Raw genomic sequence first — 16,938 nt, 5'->3', positions numbered from 1 at the left:
CCGTCTCCTCCGGGACTCCTCGGGACTCTTCAAAAGTATAAAGTTGAACGGTGATAGAAAGATGCACTGGTATAGGCACTGGTATTGAACTGGTATATATACATATACATACACATATATGTATATATATGTATAATTATATGCATGTATATATGTGGAGGAACAACTAAGCACATGGATACTTGTATGTTTTTAAGAAGAAATGTTAAAACAACAAGAGAACATCACTACATATGAAAAATGTCCACTTGGAAATATGTGTAGAATTTTGTTTGGTTTGCTTTTTTATATATATATATATGCTTTTTCTAATGGATATAATACCCTCTACAAGTATAGGGACGAAACACTCATGCATGATTCACAAAGGGTTAATTTTTTACCAGGTGTTAATTGTTTGTAATTTGCTGTGGTCTTAAAAGACGACTGAAGTCAGTGTGGAAACTATCTCTGAGGAAATCGCCTATATGGGGATGAAACGCGTCAGATGAACAGCAATTATTTTAACCATTCTTGTGGACTACAGTCTAGTGCCTATACCAGTGCATCTTTCTATCACCGTTCAACTTTATACTTTTGAAGAGTCCCGAGGAGTCCCGGAGGAGACGGGGACGCACTTCTATGACGTCGGTCACTAGCGAGACCACGCGCTAGTGTTTGGAGTTCATGTGGTGAGAACAAGAGCTATCCATAGAGCTCCGTATATTTTCTGCATCTAGAGGAGGAGGATCCATGTCGGTTACACAGTACATAGTACAGAATAAGGTACTGGTCCTATAATACATCGCCAGAATTGGTAAGAGACCTTTGTTACCTTTTGACATTTCGTATTGGATTTCATCAGTTATTCCGGAGTTGGACCTCCCAAATACATCACTTTATTCTCCATTTAAATTCCCTGACAGGGTTTGGAAATTCCGTGAAAAATATATCGCAATCTCTATAATATTAGAGTGGAACGGTTTTTATACAGTTGCTGGACTGGTACATATAATATCTGGTTAAACGTGTAGGTGCACCTACCTCGCAACCAATTGTTTTGGCACAGATTATAGTCCTCATTGGTTGTACCTATTATGGTTTTTTATATGTTAGAATAAACATTTTATAAATATATACTTTGTGCATGAGTGTTTTTGTGGCAGACTCGGACATACCACTGCATACCTTGGTTGTACTGTATATAAAGACACAGTTGTCATTTCTTATCCTGCATCCTACCGTCCCACATTAGTTAATTGATTTTCTCCATATAATTAATGCTCAGAGAGTTAATTCCTGGCACTCGTCTGCACACAGGTACACAGGTGGAAGACATGGGTGTAATTAAATCCTTGTTTATTAGATAATTACTTAATTAGTGCTGGGGAGGAAGTATAGATAGGTGGTTCTGTGTTGTGGGTGAGGAGACCGATGCTGATCCATTTGCCGGTGTCTAGTTCGGTAACTGATTTGAGGTCACCAGAAACTGGAAATTATTTTTTGTGTTTGTTTGCGGAAACTGCAAAAGTGGTCTCGGCCGTCTGTGTGCATTAAATTATGCAGGAATATGTCATGTTTCAGGTTGTACCCTGCAGAGCCTCCCACCCGGACCCCACCCACTTTGCTATTACAGTGTGAAGAGGCGGGGCTTGATGACGTGATTTGTGGCATCATAGCCATAAATGTGGGGTCCACAGTGACGCGGAGGGGAGGTTTCTATTATTGCATTTATCTTTAATGTGTCTGTGCCACACAAAGAATTAGTTCACACGACTCAGACGGAGTTCTGTAAAATATCACTTTATTTTATTTTAGAGTAAGTGACGGAATGGTTATATAAAGAAATGAATGCCTGAGCAAGTGCAGAACAGATATATAATATATAATAAACCAGGCCCTACCTCCTTAAGCTAATGCAACGTGTGAAAAATGAAATATATATGTAGATGTAAAAGTAATGTGTGTCCAGAGCTGGAAACCAAAATGTATGAGATATTGCCGCCCCAGGCATATGCCTGCTGTCTGTTCACAACCAGTAACGTGTGGATATCAATATATGTGTATGTTTATTTTCAGGATACACTCTTGTTTTCCCGTGTTTTCTTCTCTTTTCACACGGGCCTAATTTTCATCTCTAAATGTTTGTAGGAGTAGTGATAGCCCTTGCCGGTTCTCCAGTTAATACCGATCCCATAGGTGTCATGCTGCCCTAACAGATACAGTCCATTCGGGTTTGCATAATGACAGGAGTTGTACCACCAGCCTCCCTTATAGTAACCAGTACAGCTATCTGCATTGAGGTCATTGTCCTTGTCCTTGGTGGTGAACTTCATGTTATTATGATAAGTCATGGAGTCCCCTGAGAAACAAAATAATGAATACAGGTTAGAAGTGGTGATACCAGCAATGGTAAATCTAAAATATCCTGTGCGTCTCTGGCACAGAATTACCACCCATAAAAACAACAAAACACATGAAAGATCATAAGATACTTTGGCCACCACTAAATTGTGGGGTTACTTTAATAAAAGAGACCTGAGCACATTAGGGCAGGGTGCCAGCGATTAGATCTCCTGAAAATGAAGACTAAACAAGAGAAACCATGAAAATATATCTATCTTGGACCTCTGGGGGGTAAATGTATCAAGCTGAGAGTTTTCCAGCGGGTTTAAAAAAAACAATCAGATTCTAGCTATCATTTATTTAGTACATTCTACAAAATGACAGCTGGAATCTGATTGGTTGCTATAGGCAACATCTCCACTTTTCAAACCCACCAGAAAACTCAGCTTGATACATTCACCCCCTGATGTTATCTTAAGTTTAACCCCAAGGCTTGGCAAGATGGACCACTAATGTGATATTTGCCCTGGGAGCAACTAGGTTTTACTTTACTTTTATAAACTTCACACTCTTTGCTTCTATTGGTTCTAGTCCTAATTTATCCCATTCCCAAGTCCTTTCTTATTTTAACAAGATCACTAGTTTATCTGGTCTCAATCTCCCTTCATCCGAGTTCGGCCAAGAGGATCTTATTTTCCTCACTTTACACCTGGCATGTTCTCCGGACTCTTACCTGCATCACCCTCCAAGAATTCTCCAAGAACCAACATGTAGTTTTCAGACTCTCCCATAACTTTGAATGATTTGTATTTGGCAAAATAATTATTGTTCTCGAAATCTTTAAAATCGATGCGCAGTTCCCATGTCCCTGCAAGGAAAGGATATGTGAATACAATTTCCAGTGTCACTTGTGTTGGTGTAGTTATGCAGATGATAGGCAGATGTTTATGGCTGATTTAAGACACCACACCAACCTAAGATATCCTGACCACTGGGCATGCTCATGATATAATTCTATTACACACTATAAAGAGTGCTATTCCCAGTATGACAGAACCTCACCAGATAGCAGAATTGTAGGGACAGAGACCAGGTTCTAACCTCCCTACCTGGATGTCCCCAATCAGTGATTGCATTTGAAAGCAAAAAAATTACCCATAGCCCTATGCTGGAAATATCAACATTTTACACTCCAAATACACAGTGACATACAATGAAGAGATGATTTCAGACTAAATTAAATACTCGATCACCTTTCTAACTAAATATTACAATTTAGTTTTGGTTGGAGTTCAATTGGCTAAAATAAGAAAGCAAACAACCTTACACGCTCCTCTTGCTCAGATCCACTACGAGATCGATGCCTACAACGGTCATGTGACCGCCATCTCTCTACTCTGATCTTCCCATCCACATGAATGGGAAACACCAGTGGTGAGAGGAGGGGGGCATGGGGGGGTTACAGGGATCAGGAACCCCGGTGCATCTGGCAAATGATGCTTACAAGAGAAGTATCATTGAGTTTTATTATCATTTTTATTTTAAATTATTGAATTCAGCCCTAACCTAATTTTTTCTCCTTTTCGGTAAAGGTCTTTAAACAGTTACAGTAACAAGATCAGATTCTAAATTATTTTAAGGCACCACTAAATAACTATCTCTATGTACCTGATGAGGTTATTTTATGGAGGTTATCGTTCCCCAGCCAAAACTCATTCAATTGGCTGCCAAACCCTTTCTTGTAGGAATCCCAGTTCCGGTTGAAATCCACCGATCCATCCCAACGCCTCTGGAACACCTAGAAGAGGGAACGACCTGATTATAATGCTCACTGCTAAGGTAGGTCTAGTCACCGACTATGGTACCACAGACTATATATATAACCTGAAGACACCACATAATGCAGCCTCCAGTAGGACAGAATATTAGTGACTATGACTTCTGAGATTACGACTCAGTATAGAGCTGCACAGGGCAAAGGCAAACGCAGGATTTGTAGAGGGGGGTTTCCACACCACGCCAACCGTGGGCGTGACCAGCAAGCATGGGGGCGTGGCTATAATTTTAGACAGTGCTTGGCTGCTCTCCAACTCTTCCTATCACCATAATATACATGGGCAATGCTGCGTGCACTACTGTTAGGTGCACGCAGCTCTCCCTTTTCAAGCAGAGCCGTGTGAAGCGGAGGCAGGGTCCAGCCACCTCAATTATACAGTGCCCCAGGCTTGGAGGGGGGTTTCCAGGCACTAGGAAACCCCCCTCAGTTTGCCTATGCAGGGAAGATTATTACCTTAAAGAGAATCTCCAACCCCAAATATAAATAGATATATATTTATTTATTTTTTAAACACTGATCCAGCTGTTATGGAGTGACAGTGGAAGATTGGCGCTTTATAAAGAGGATGTCACTCAGTGGTTTAGGCGCTCCCTAGGCTCGCCTGATGTTAGAGGCGGCACCGATTATAAGCAACGATATCGGAATTCAGTTTATGTAGATATTATTTGCAGGGGTTTAGTCCTATATTATCATCAGCTGTGTATTATACATGAGTGACGACTTACTATCCATCCTCCTCCGTCAGTGTGCATGTCACACAGCACTTTCAGGTAGCCATCGGGGTATATCATGTACCATCCGCTCAGAACTGCCCCCTGCTCTAGGAGCTCTTTGCAGCTTTTGGTAGGTGTGAAACCAGCTGAAAAGAGAATAAAAAAAACAAACCTGTAACTCTGATAATATACATAAAATGTATCTAAAATCTAATAACTCCCTTAATTAATGTGACGCTGCTACAGCTTTGTGATAAATTATGTTGTGGGAAATATGGGATGAGGCGTGGCCTTTTGAGAAGTGGGTGTGGTTTGGGTGGATCAGGGCTGGGAGGTTTATGTGTGCCATGGACATAGGTGGAAACTTCTCACCTGAACTTTTCAGCAGCCAATCAGAGACAGGGATACACATCGAAGTCATGTACAGCACCCAATGGGGGCCGGGCTTACTGTGACAGGTACTCACAAGGGTGGAGTTGTGGACACTTGTATAAATGGCAATCATAAATTGTTTTTTCTAATGTTTTCAGTGCAGCTTTCATCTACAGTGTTGAGCATGGTGCAGGGGGGGGGGGGGGGGGTTCATTTTATAACGTTCATACAGGTTCTAATAAATGTCTTTTGAGCGTCCTCACCCACCATTATCTGTGAGCAATTTGGCCACACATGCAAGAACAGCTTGTACCAAACCTATTACTTGGGTCTCCGCTTAAAGAATGGATTGCATTGCAAAGGTACTTCCAGGTCAGAGGTCAGCCAATTACATCACACACACACTCTCATAGGTGTCAGTGGCCAACCAGACATTAAGATATCCGTGATCAAGTCTAATTTCTTTGGGCTTTGATTGTTCAGAACATGATCAATCTCATTATCATGGGTGCACACCCCCGCTTCGCCCTAAATACTCCTAGGGGCACCCTCCCAGTGGGCAGACAGCCGCTGTCCGGAAGCAAATATGGAGGAAAGAGTTGAAATGTGCTCCTCTCCCTCCATGATTGCCTTGGTGCATTAAACCATGTGCCACCCCCATACCTGGGCAAATGTATCTATCTTGGGTCTGGCAAATAGGGACAACAAAGGTCTTGTTACAAGTACAATGGAAAAACAATTCTGATGGTGCAAGTGATGAATCAGTCTGGGAATTCAGATAAATACTTGTCTGTGCTGTGCACCATCGCTAATGAGCACAGGTTTAAGTATTGCGTTGAATATACCCATTGCACCCCATTAACCATCCAGGCTGTGTTGAGAGTTGTAGCGTTAGTTGTTTAGTGTATTGTACTGTTATATCATGTGCAGTTTTGTTTGCCCTCTGCACAGCGCTGCAAACCACATGCGGAGCATGTGAGCAGCTTTAAATGGAGTGGGTAGAAGTGGCGATATATCATACCTGCACGTACCGCCTCACTTCAAGCACTGGCCCAAATATTTTATTATACATTTCTACAACCATCTTATAAGCAGGGGATGTTTACATTTATACAATAAGCTTTGGCTGTCTGATAGCTCTCGAAATACCAAATATGCCCCCTAGAGGGCATGAGAAGGTACTGCGTCGATCACAAGATGCCTTTTTTAGATTGACCAGAAAGACTTGTTCACAATCTGACGAAAGCCATTGTATGCCAAACAAATGTTACTGCCGGATCTCCCACGTCTTGCCAGAAATACTTTTTTTGGGTTACTATAATCATGATTTATATTTATGCTCATATTACAACAGTACTGTTTTTGTTGGAGTAGCCCATTTTCTACAGTTCCTTATTATTTATGATTTTGCATTTCCTGATCATACATCATAGTACATTCATTTTCCTACCAGGTAATGCATTCTCCTACGTGGCGATTATGATTATGTATCTCTTTTTTGTGCTTTTGTGGTAAGATTGCCTGATTTTATTATTCCCCATTTCTTTACAATGATTGTTATGTGTATCACTACAATAATATCTGTTAACTTTTAATTTGTATATGGAGTTTTGTAGTTGCAGTGTATTGGCTCTGTCTCTTGACACATATTTATCCATATATGCATGTAAGTAACACCAAATATTAACATTATTTATCATTTGTAATTTACATTAATGGGATTATAATCAGTAAACTGTTGTGGGGCATTCACTCACCATAAGATGAATCGGACATTCCAATGTCTCCTCTTTCTCCTATTATCACCCAAAGAAAAAACAAATAATGTTTTGTGACAACAAACAACAAGGTTTACAATGTAAGGTATATTCACTTTACTCGGAAATAGTTTACAACTCATTAGTGTTTGCACATCTCTCAGACAAATAGTTTTCCTGTCTATTACAATCTGTATTGCAACAGTTGTATTTATTTTCTTTACAATCTTCAACTTCCTATGCGAAAGTTTGTTACCTATAACCCCGTCCTTAAGATCAGCTGTTAGAGGCTAGTTTCCAAAAATGTTCTGAAATCAGTGCCTCATAGCACTGGGGTCATGAGTTCGATTCCCGACCATGGCCTTCTCTGTGTGGAGTTTGTATATTCTCCCCATGTTTGCGTGGGTTTCCTCCGGGTGCTCCGGTTTCCTCCCACATTCCAAAAACATACTAGTAGGTTAATTGGCTGATATTAAATTGCCCTTAGTCTCTCTCAGTCTGTGTGTGTGTGTGTATATTAGGGAATTTAGACTGTAAATTCCAATGGGGCAGGGACTGATGTGAATGAGTTCTCTGTACAGCGCTGTGGAATCAGTGGCGCTATATAAATAAATAGATGATGATCTCTTGGGTTGTCCAGATATATCCATGTTATGTTTCTGACGGTCATGTACTACTACTCTCCTCTCCCTCTCCTTACACTTTCCCTTTTCTATATTCTGTAAGGACCATTTATGAAGCACTATATGGGAATCCTGATAGTACATGGTACTTTCTACTCCTTTTTAAAAAAAACAAAACTCCCAGTAGAACCGGTCAGCTCCTCCTCGTGGCTGCCCGCTCCCCTGGGAAGGGGAAGAGGCCAGCCATTCATCCCCTCGCCCCCCCTTTCCCTCCGTGCGGGCCAGCTCCCATGTCACCCCTTACCTCCTCCCCGGGACCCAGGGAGACTTCACCATTGCATGACGTCAGGGACCTCAAACAGCACCGAGTTTGAAACGTAGACGTCAGTATAAGGACTTGCAAAAATGAGGATCCTTTAAATATCAACTAAACCTCACACTATCATTGTGCTAGATACATAGAGATTTGCAATAGTAAGGATAAGTGTTGACGACAGCTGTACTAGTTTTATATAACTATTATTATAACTATAAGACAACTATTTTAGGTTTATTGGCCCATTAAACTTAACAAGAAGCTGCACCCCCCGATCTGCCTGAGGGCCCCCTGGGAGTAGACATGTGAGAGATCCTGGTGTAAAGTCTTGTTGTGCTTCAGCACTACCAGGTCTGATCATAAATGGTAGGCGTCCAGCACCAGGATAGAGGTTCATGTGTGTCCCCCAGACTCACCTTTCTCCCCACGTATTCCAGCTTCTCCTTTCTGTCCAAGGGCTCCTGCAGATCCTGGACATCCTCTGAGGACAGATAACTTCTCTAAGCATTCAGCCCCCACAACCTTCACCTCTGTGAAACAATTAACAACACTCATAAATGTTTACTGGCTGGTAAATTAAATAAAAGTTTTAAAAAAGTCAGATGTATGAGCTTTGTTTCATATAGGTAGGTACTTGTTCCATATAACTCTCAGTCTGTGGCTTCCTGCTGCCTCCATTCCCCTCCTCACATCATGTCACTGCCCCTGTCACATGCAGCCCTGTCCTCACTAACACATCACTCATCTCCTGATATACTCTGTGCTGCTGGGGGACCCTGCTCCTTCCGCTATATAACTCTCAGTCTGTGGCGTCCTGCTGCCTCCATTCCCCTCCTCACATCATGTCACTGCCCCTGTCACATGCAGCCCTGTCCTCACTAACACATCACTCATCTCCTGATATACTCTGTGCTGCTGGGGGACCCTGCTCCTTCCACTATATAACTCTGTGTGTGGCTTCCTGCTGCCTCCATTCCCCTCCTCACGTCATGTCACTTCCCCTGTCACATGCAGCCCTGTCCTCACTAACACATCACTCATCTCCTGATATACTCTGTGCTGCTGGGGGACCCTGCTCCTTCCACTATATAACTCTCAGTCTGTGGCTTCCTGCTGCCTCCATTCCCCTCCTCACATCATGTCCCTGCCCCTGTCACATGCAGCCCTGTCCTCACTAACACATCACTCATCTCCTGATATACTCTGTGCTGCTGGGGACCCTGCTCCTTCCACTATATAACTCTCAGTCTGTGGCTTCCTGCTGCCTCCATTCCCCTCCTCACATCATGTCACTGCCCCTGTCACATGCAGCCCTGTCCTCACTTACACATCACTCATCTCCTGATATACTTTGTGCTGCTGGGGGACCCTGCTCCTTCCACTATATAACTCTCAGTATGTGGCTTCCTGCTGCCTCCATTCCCCTCCTCACATCATGTCCCTGCCCCTGTCACATGCAGCCCTGTCCTCACTAACACATCACTTATCTCCTGATATACTCTGTGCTGCTGGGGACCCTGCTCCTTCCACTATATAACTCTCAGTCTGTGACTTCCTGCTGCCTCCATTCCCCTCCTCACATCATGTCACTGCCCCTGTCACATGCAGCCCTGTCCTCACTAACACATCACTCATCTCCTGATATACTCTGTGCTGCTGGAGGACCCTGCTCCTTCCACTATATAACTCTCAGTCTGTGGCTTCCTGCTTCCCTCCATTCCCCTCCTCACATCATGTCACTGCCCCTGTCACATGCAGCCCTGTCCTCACTAACACATCACTCATCTCCTGATATACTCTGTGCTGCTGGGGGACCCTGCTCCTTCCACTATATAACTCTCAGTCTGTGGCTTCCTGCTTCCCTCCATTCCCCTCCTCACATCATGTCACTGCCCCTGTCACATGCAGCCCTGTCCTAACTAACACGTCACTCATCTCCTGATATACTCTGTGCTGCTGGGGGACCCAGCTCCTTCCACTATATAACTCTCAGTCTGTGGCTTCCTGCTTCCCTCCATTCCCCTCCTCACATCATGTCACTGCCCCTGTCACATGCAGCCCTGTCCTAACTAACACGTCACTCATCTCCTGATATACTCTGTGCTGCTGGAGGACCCTGCTCCTTCCACTATATAACTCTCAGTCTGTGGCTTCCTGCTTCCCTCCATTCCCCTCCTCACATCATGTCACTGCTCCTGTCACATGCAGCCCTGTCCTCACTAACACATCACTCATCTCCTGATATACTCTGTGCTGCTGGAGGACCCTGCTCCTTCCACTATATAACTCTCAGGTCACTACATCCCGCACACATCTCCTGGTGCTGGGACCATTCTGATGCTTTGATTGGCTACAAGTGGTTGTATCAGCACGGATATTTGCTCCAGGGGTAGAGCACAAGCATAAGATAGCCTCTGAGGCTGCATCCGCCTCTAACTATATTGAACTTACATTCCCACTCCTTTATCATACTCTCACTACACTTGCATAACCCTTCCCTACCCTGATAAAATGAATTTATAGACACACTACAGGCAAGGATCCAATAATCCTATACCCACAAAGTGTATCCAAAAAATACTTCCTTGTGCACTAAAGATGTAAACAATATCAATTTTAAGCAGCTATCCCAAGAGGTTCTGGAGCCTCTAAATATAATGATACAGCCTTAGCAAAGTACTGCGCTAAAAAATGATTATAAGTATAACAATTAAAATAACATCCCAAAAATGAGTGTCGCGTAACTTTATGTATTAAAAACAGTATTATTATGCAATTAAAGCAATAAAATAAACACATAAGTATCCACTTGAACTTTTTCAGAAATTATGAGCATATAATGATAGAAATGAAAAGAGTCATCTGCTACAGTCTTCATAACGAATGTCTTATAATCGTCTTGCACAGGATCCTGGCAGACTCTAGCACAGTTATCACTGTAATCAGCCGCGGATTATAACGAATATACTATTTCCTGCAGCAGATATTTGATTTTGACATCCAAACTTATCAAGCTCACTTCACTCGGAGGGAGTGAACTCACCTTAACTGTCTCTTCATGATCCCGGGTTGTTTAATTTAACCCTGTACTTTGTCTGCTGACAAATTTTCCATCTAACTCAGTTTCCTTACGGCTAATTTTTATCATCAATATGCACAGATTTTCTGAAAATGTTCCTGTGGTTACTGACAGATGCTGGTTTAATTGGTATCATTGCATAATAAATCATACTGGTTATGCACGCATGTGCGTTTTTGGACGGCATGCGCAGTACGAAGTGACACTAAATACGGTGAATGCGGCCCTAAAAGACATATAATTATTCCATCTGGATGTACATACACAATCCACAACGCAGGGGCACCGTTTGAGCACTTAGACCATACTAATACATAATTTAATGCAGATATATGCTAAACTCTGCAATAGTATAAGCTCTGCAATATAACTTCTAGATTTTAATATATATCTCATAAATATGCTCTTAGAGATTAGTGTGCACCAGCATTTACATATATTCATGCTACTTGTATATGATACGTTGATATAGTTGCCAACTGTCCATAATTTATCAGGAGAGTCCAAAAGATTACAATTTCATGCCTGGAGATGTCCCTGTATTACAATAATAGCCAACCCAATAACATTCCTATATTTTGCATATTAGATGCAATTCTTACCATCTATTTGTCTTATATAAGCTTTAAAAGTTAAACCTAAATCTACCTAAATGTCTTACCTGGGCACACTTCGTCAGCATCACCCAGGGTGGCCACCATCCAGATTACGGCGAGGACTAAGGTCCACATCGTAGTCATCGCGTCTGGTCCCTTCGGTTTCCTGAGACGTTTGTGGTTTATGATGGAGGATGACGCAGCTTATAAGGAATTTTGGACAATTGATCTTCCGAAACATTCCATCATCCCCCATTATCTCCAAGCCCTTCCTACGAGAAAAATGATGTGTTTTGAAAGGGTCAGTTAGCCCCAACCCATATCCATGTCCTACACATGATCTATTATCTTCTCCAAGTGAAAGCAAAATTGGAGCCGAACAGAAATGGATTAAAAAAACCTTATGTGCAGCGAGCAGAAATATGGGGATCACAAGAGGTCTCCTCTCCACCCATCCCCCCCTCATCTCCACCCATTTCCCGCAGCAGTCAACGTAATGCATTCATGGAAGATTAGGTTATTTTTCAGACGATATATGATAAATCAGGCTAAAAGAACACTTTTCTATAGTGTGGGTTATTTGTAAAGTGCAAATATTAAGAACCCATAATGCTTCTTTCTGTGTGTATTTCAAGGTGAACGTCCACCTCCTGGTCCATAGACCTTCTCACGGAAAATCAATCTGCACCTACCTTTGTGGTTCTGAGGATACTTCCAGGGCTTACTACGAAGAGCTTTTCTTTGGACAGATGTGCCTCTAGTGGCTACTAAGGTTTACCCTACCCAGACAGACTAAGTTAGGGACTATGGAAGAGGGGAGCCTGCGATACCCATCTAGTCAGGTCTTCAGTAACACACAACGAGGAGGCTGTGCCAGTTACCTAAGTATGATGGGTGACGCACCCATGGTTAGAGTGTGGCTCTCCACCATCTGCCTGCCTGGTAAGGCATTAGTCCAGCTTGGTAGTCCCCCATTCTCCACACAGGATGATATACCCTTTCTCATATCTGGTAAAGTGGAAGAAGGGCTCACCTTCAGCAAAGGGGTTATGTAAGTCCCTTTTGCCCAGATAGAGTGGACACGAACAACACCCACCCTCCCACTCCCATTACCAGACAGCTGTAAGCACTGAGGCCAGCCTCGGAAAGTGGCCCTATAGTGAGCAAAGGATAGCCCCAACTGGCTCTGTGGTGATATGAGTGGCGACCCCACAACCCCTGCTCCTACCACTATATAACTCTCAGGTCACTGTCTCCCATAATCTCCTGCTGCTGGGACCATTCTGATGATCTGATAGAACCACTTGTAGCCAATCAGCACAGATCTTTGCTCCAGGGGTAGAGCACCAGTATCCGATACACCTCCAACTATATTGAACTTACATTAACACTCCTTTATCGTACTCTCACTACACTTGCATACCCCTTCCCTCCCCTGTTACGATAAATTGAATTTATACACACACTTCAGGCAACGATAAAATAATCCTAAACTCACAAAGTGTATCCAAAAAATACTTCCTTGTGCACTAAAGATGTATAAAATCTTTAAGCAGCTATCCCAAGAGGTTGTTGAGCCTCTAAATATAATGATAGAGCCTTAGCAAAGTACTGCGCTAAAAATTGATTATAACAATTAAAATAACATCCCAAAAATGAGTGATGTCGCATAACTTTATGTATTAAAAACAGTATTATTATGCAATTAAAGCAATACAATACACATATAAGTATCCACTTGAACTTTTACAGAAATTATGAGCATATAATGATAGAAATGAAAAGAGGCATCTGCTACAGTCTTCATAACTAATGTTTTATAATCGTCTTGCACAGGATCCTGGCAGACTCTAGCACAGTTATCACTGTAATCAGCCGCGGATTATAACGAATATACTATTTCCAGCAGCAGATATTTGATTTTGACATCCAAACTTATCAAGCTCACTTCACTCGGAGGGAGTGAACTCACCTTAACTGTCTCTTTATGATCCCGAGTTGTTTAGCCTTTGAGAGTAGATGCTAACCTGATGGAACGTGGAAGATTGTTCCACAGCAGGGGAGCAGCCCGGGCAAATTCCTGGAGACGAGAGTGAGAGGAGGTGATCAGTGAAGTAGTGAGGCGGCGGTCAGAGGCAGAGCGGGGGAGGCGGGTAGGAGTGTAGGTAGAGATGAGATTGAAGATGTAGGGAGGGGAAGATTGACTAAGAGCTTTAAAGGTGAGGATGAGTAGTTTAAATTTAATTCTGTAGGGTATGGGGAGCCAATGTAGTGACTGTTGGAGGGAGACAGTAGAGACAGAGTGGCAGGAGAGAAAACTGAGGCGGGCAGCAGCATTGAGGATAGACTTAAGAGGGTCAATGCAAGAATCAGGTAGGCCAGAGAGAAGGAGGTTACAGTAGTCAAGGTGAAAGATAACAAATAAGTGAACAAGGGTTTTCGTAGCTTCAGTGGTGAGAAAGGGACATATCTTAGATATATTCCAACGGTGGAAGTAACAGCATTTTGAGAGGAACAGAATGTGAGGCTTGAATGAGAGGGAGGAATCAAGGATGACCCCAAGGCATCGGACTTGGGGGACAGAAACGAGGATAGTATTATTAACAGAAATAGAGAGGGGGGAGGTGGGCTAGTCCTGGAAGGGGGGAGGACTATAAGCTCGGTCTTGGATATATTTAGTTTAAGGAAGCGTTGGGACATCCAAGAACGGAGCCTTGATGAACGCCAACGGGTAGGGGAAGAGGGGGTGATGTAGAATCATGAGTAGAGACTGAGAAGGAGCGATTGGTGAGGTAAAAGGAAAACCAGGAGAGGACAGTGTTACATAGGCCTATAGATTTGAGAGTTTGCAATAGGAGTGCATGGTCAACGGTATCGAAGGCAGCAGAGAGGTCAAGAAGGATAAGAAGGGAGTAGTGTCTATTGGATTTAGCGAGGAGAAGGTCATTAGTGACCTTAGTGAGGGTGGTTTCAGTGGAGTGGAGGGGGCGAAAACTAGATTGGAGCAGGTCAAGGAGTGAGTGAGAGGAGAGAAAGGAGGTGAGACGCTTGTAGACAAACCATTCAAGGAGTTTGGAGGCAAAAGGAAGAAGTGAAATAGGGCGGTGATTAGAGAGAGAGACGGGATCAAGGGACGGTTCTTGAGTATGGGGGAGACAAGAGCATGTTTAAATGAGGAGGGGAAGATTCCAGATGAGAGGGATAGGTTGAGGAGGTGTGCAAGGTGGGAGCAGGCTTCAAGAGAGAGGGAGCAGAGGAGATGGGAGGGGATTGGGTCCTGTGTGCAAGTGGAGGGGGAGAGAGGAAGAAAGAAGGGTATGGACTTCATCAGCAGATACCGGAGTGAAGGAAGAGAAGGAGGGTGAGCTAGCAGGAGGGGAGGGGAGAAAGGAGATAGCAGCAGCAGAGGAGGGTGAGAAGGGGGACAGAATGGGCATGGAGGGGGGAGAGGGTGGGGTAAGAAGGGACTGCTGGGAGATGTCATGACGTATAGTCTCAATCTTGGCGGTGAAGTGGGTAGCAAAGTCGACAGCAGAGAGCTGGGGGGGAGGGGGGTGAGGGGGAGAGGGGGAGGGGAGAGGAGGGAGTTGAAGGTGGCAGAAAGCCGAAGGGGGTTGGAGGATTGGGAAGAAATGAGAGCTTTAAAGAAAGATTGTTTAGAGAGCGATAGGGCCGAACTGTAAGAGGCAAGCATGAACTTGAAGTGGAGGAAGTCAGCATGAGTGCGTGACTTTCTCCAGAGCCGTTCTGCACTGCGGGAGCTTATGCGCTTTTGGACGGCATGCGCAGTACGAAGTGACACTAAAAACAGTGAATGCAGCCTTAAAAGACAAAGAAATATTCCATCTGGATGTATATATACAATCCACAATGCAGGGGCACCGTTTGAGCACTTAGACCCTACTTATACATAATTTAAGACAGATATATGCTAAACTCTGCAATAATATAAACTCTACAATATAACTTTTAGAGTTTAACATATATCTGTCGTAAATATGCTCTTAGAGCTTAGTGTGCACCAGCATTTACATATATTCATGCTACTTGTATATGATACATTGATATAGTTGCCAACTGTTCACAATAACATTCCTATATTTTGCATATTAGATGCAATTCTTACCATCTATTTGTCTTATATAAGCTTTAAAAGTTACCCTAAATCTACCTAAATGTCTTACCTGGGCACACTTCGTCTGCATCACCCAATGTGGCCACCATCCAGATTACGGCGAGGGCTGAGGTCCACATTGCAGTCATCACGTCTGGTCCCTTCGGTTTCCTGAGACGTTTGTGGTTTATTATGGAGGATGACGCAGCTTATAAGGAATTTTGGACAATTGATCTTCCGAAACATTCCATCATCCCCCATTATCTCCAAGCCTAACAGAAAAATGATGTGTTTCAAAAGGGTCAGCTAACCGCAACCCATATCCATGTCCTACACCATGATCTATTATCTTCTCCAAGTGAAAAAAAAAATTGGAGCCGAACAGGAATGGATTAAAAAAAACTTACGTGCAGCGAGCAGAAATATGGGGATCAAAAGGGGGCTCCTCTCCACCCATCCCCCCTCCTCTCCACCCATCTCCCGCAGCAGTCAGCGTGATGCATTCATGGAAGATCAGGTTATTTTTCAGACAATTTATGATAAATCAGGCTAAAAGAACACTTTTCTATAGTGTGGGTTATCCGTAAAGTGCAAATATTAAGAACCCATAATGCTTCTTTCTGTGTGTATTTCAAGGTGGACGTCCACCTCCTGGTCCATAGCCCTGTTCTCGGAAATCATTCTGCACCTACCTTTGTGGTTCTGTGGATACTTCCAGGGCTTACTACTAGGATAAAAAGCATGGGGACCCCCCGATTTTACGAGTACCAGCTCTAGACTTTACCAACCGGGGCTGGTGGCACTATAGCAGGGAAATCCACAGCGTGGGGACCCCCTGCCATAATACCAAACCAACCCTAGGCTGATCAGCATGGAGCTGGGTTCCCTAAGGAGATTGGGTCTGTGGTGTACCTAGCCCCGGGCGCTGGATGTAGGGTAATAGTAATTTAATTAATATTAAAAAGTATTTTGTCCCTGGTGCACTACAGGTCCCAGTATAGCCAGGCTGCCATTAACTGTCTTGGCATCCTGGTGCTTGTTAGTGCTACAAGTACCAGCATACCCATGGTTGCCAGGGCATGCTGGCACTTGGGGATCCCCTCTGTAAGGAGCTGGTAGCCGCTCCCTATTGCCAGTGACTTTCTATGTATAAGAGAACAGATATCTCACTGTCAAGAGTACGTATCAAAGATGCTAATGACTTAC

At 43.4% G+C, this 16,938-nt stretch overlaps 2 protein-coding genes across 5 annotated transcripts in view; one reads left to right on the top strand and one right to left on the bottom strand.

Moving 5' to 3' along the window:
- Window positions 1-16,938, top strand: part of RALGDS (ral guanine nucleotide dissociation stimulator) — a 165,299-nt gene that overhangs the window by 29,297 nt on the left and 119,064 nt on the right. The gene's annotated exons all lie outside the window — the stretch shown is intronic.
- LOC142101127 (ficolin-2-like) lies at window positions 1,767-15,898 on the bottom strand. Of its 3 annotated transcripts, XM_075185343.1 has the most exons (8): window positions 13,646-13,749; window positions 11,684-11,890; window positions 8,360-8,473; window positions 7,005-7,043; window positions 4,888-5,021; window positions 3,994-4,123; window positions 3,059-3,193; window positions 1,767-2,341 (listed from the first exon to the last, which is right to left on the bottom strand). In XM_075185343.1, exons 2-8 carry the CDS (start codon window positions 11,760-11,762, stop codon window positions 2,094-2,096), a joined length of 879 nt encoding a protein of 292 aa, XP_075041444.1. In that variant the 5' UTR covers window positions 11,763-11,890; window positions 13,646-13,749; the 3' UTR covers window positions 1,767-2,093. The 3 variants fall into 3 exon arrangements, with proteins under 3 accessions (XP_075041444.1, XP_075041446.1, XP_075041445.1); XM_075185345.1 differs by lacking the exons at window positions 11,684-11,890; window positions 13,646-13,749 and adding an exon at window positions 15,803-15,898; XM_075185344.1 differs by lacking the exon at window positions 13,646-13,749 and having other exon boundaries at window positions 11,684-11,920.

The sequence above is a fragment of the Mixophyes fleayi genome, chromosome 9 (assembly GCF_038048845.1).
Source record: "Mixophyes fleayi isolate aMixFle1 chromosome 9, aMixFle1.hap1, whole genome shotgun sequence".
In the NCBI taxonomy this organism is placed as follows: domain Eukaryota; kingdom Metazoa; phylum Chordata; class Amphibia; order Anura; family Limnodynastidae; genus Mixophyes; species Mixophyes fleayi.
The sequence above is the reverse complement of the archived record's forward strand: the minus strand, read 5'-3'. Positions and strand labels throughout refer to the sequence as shown.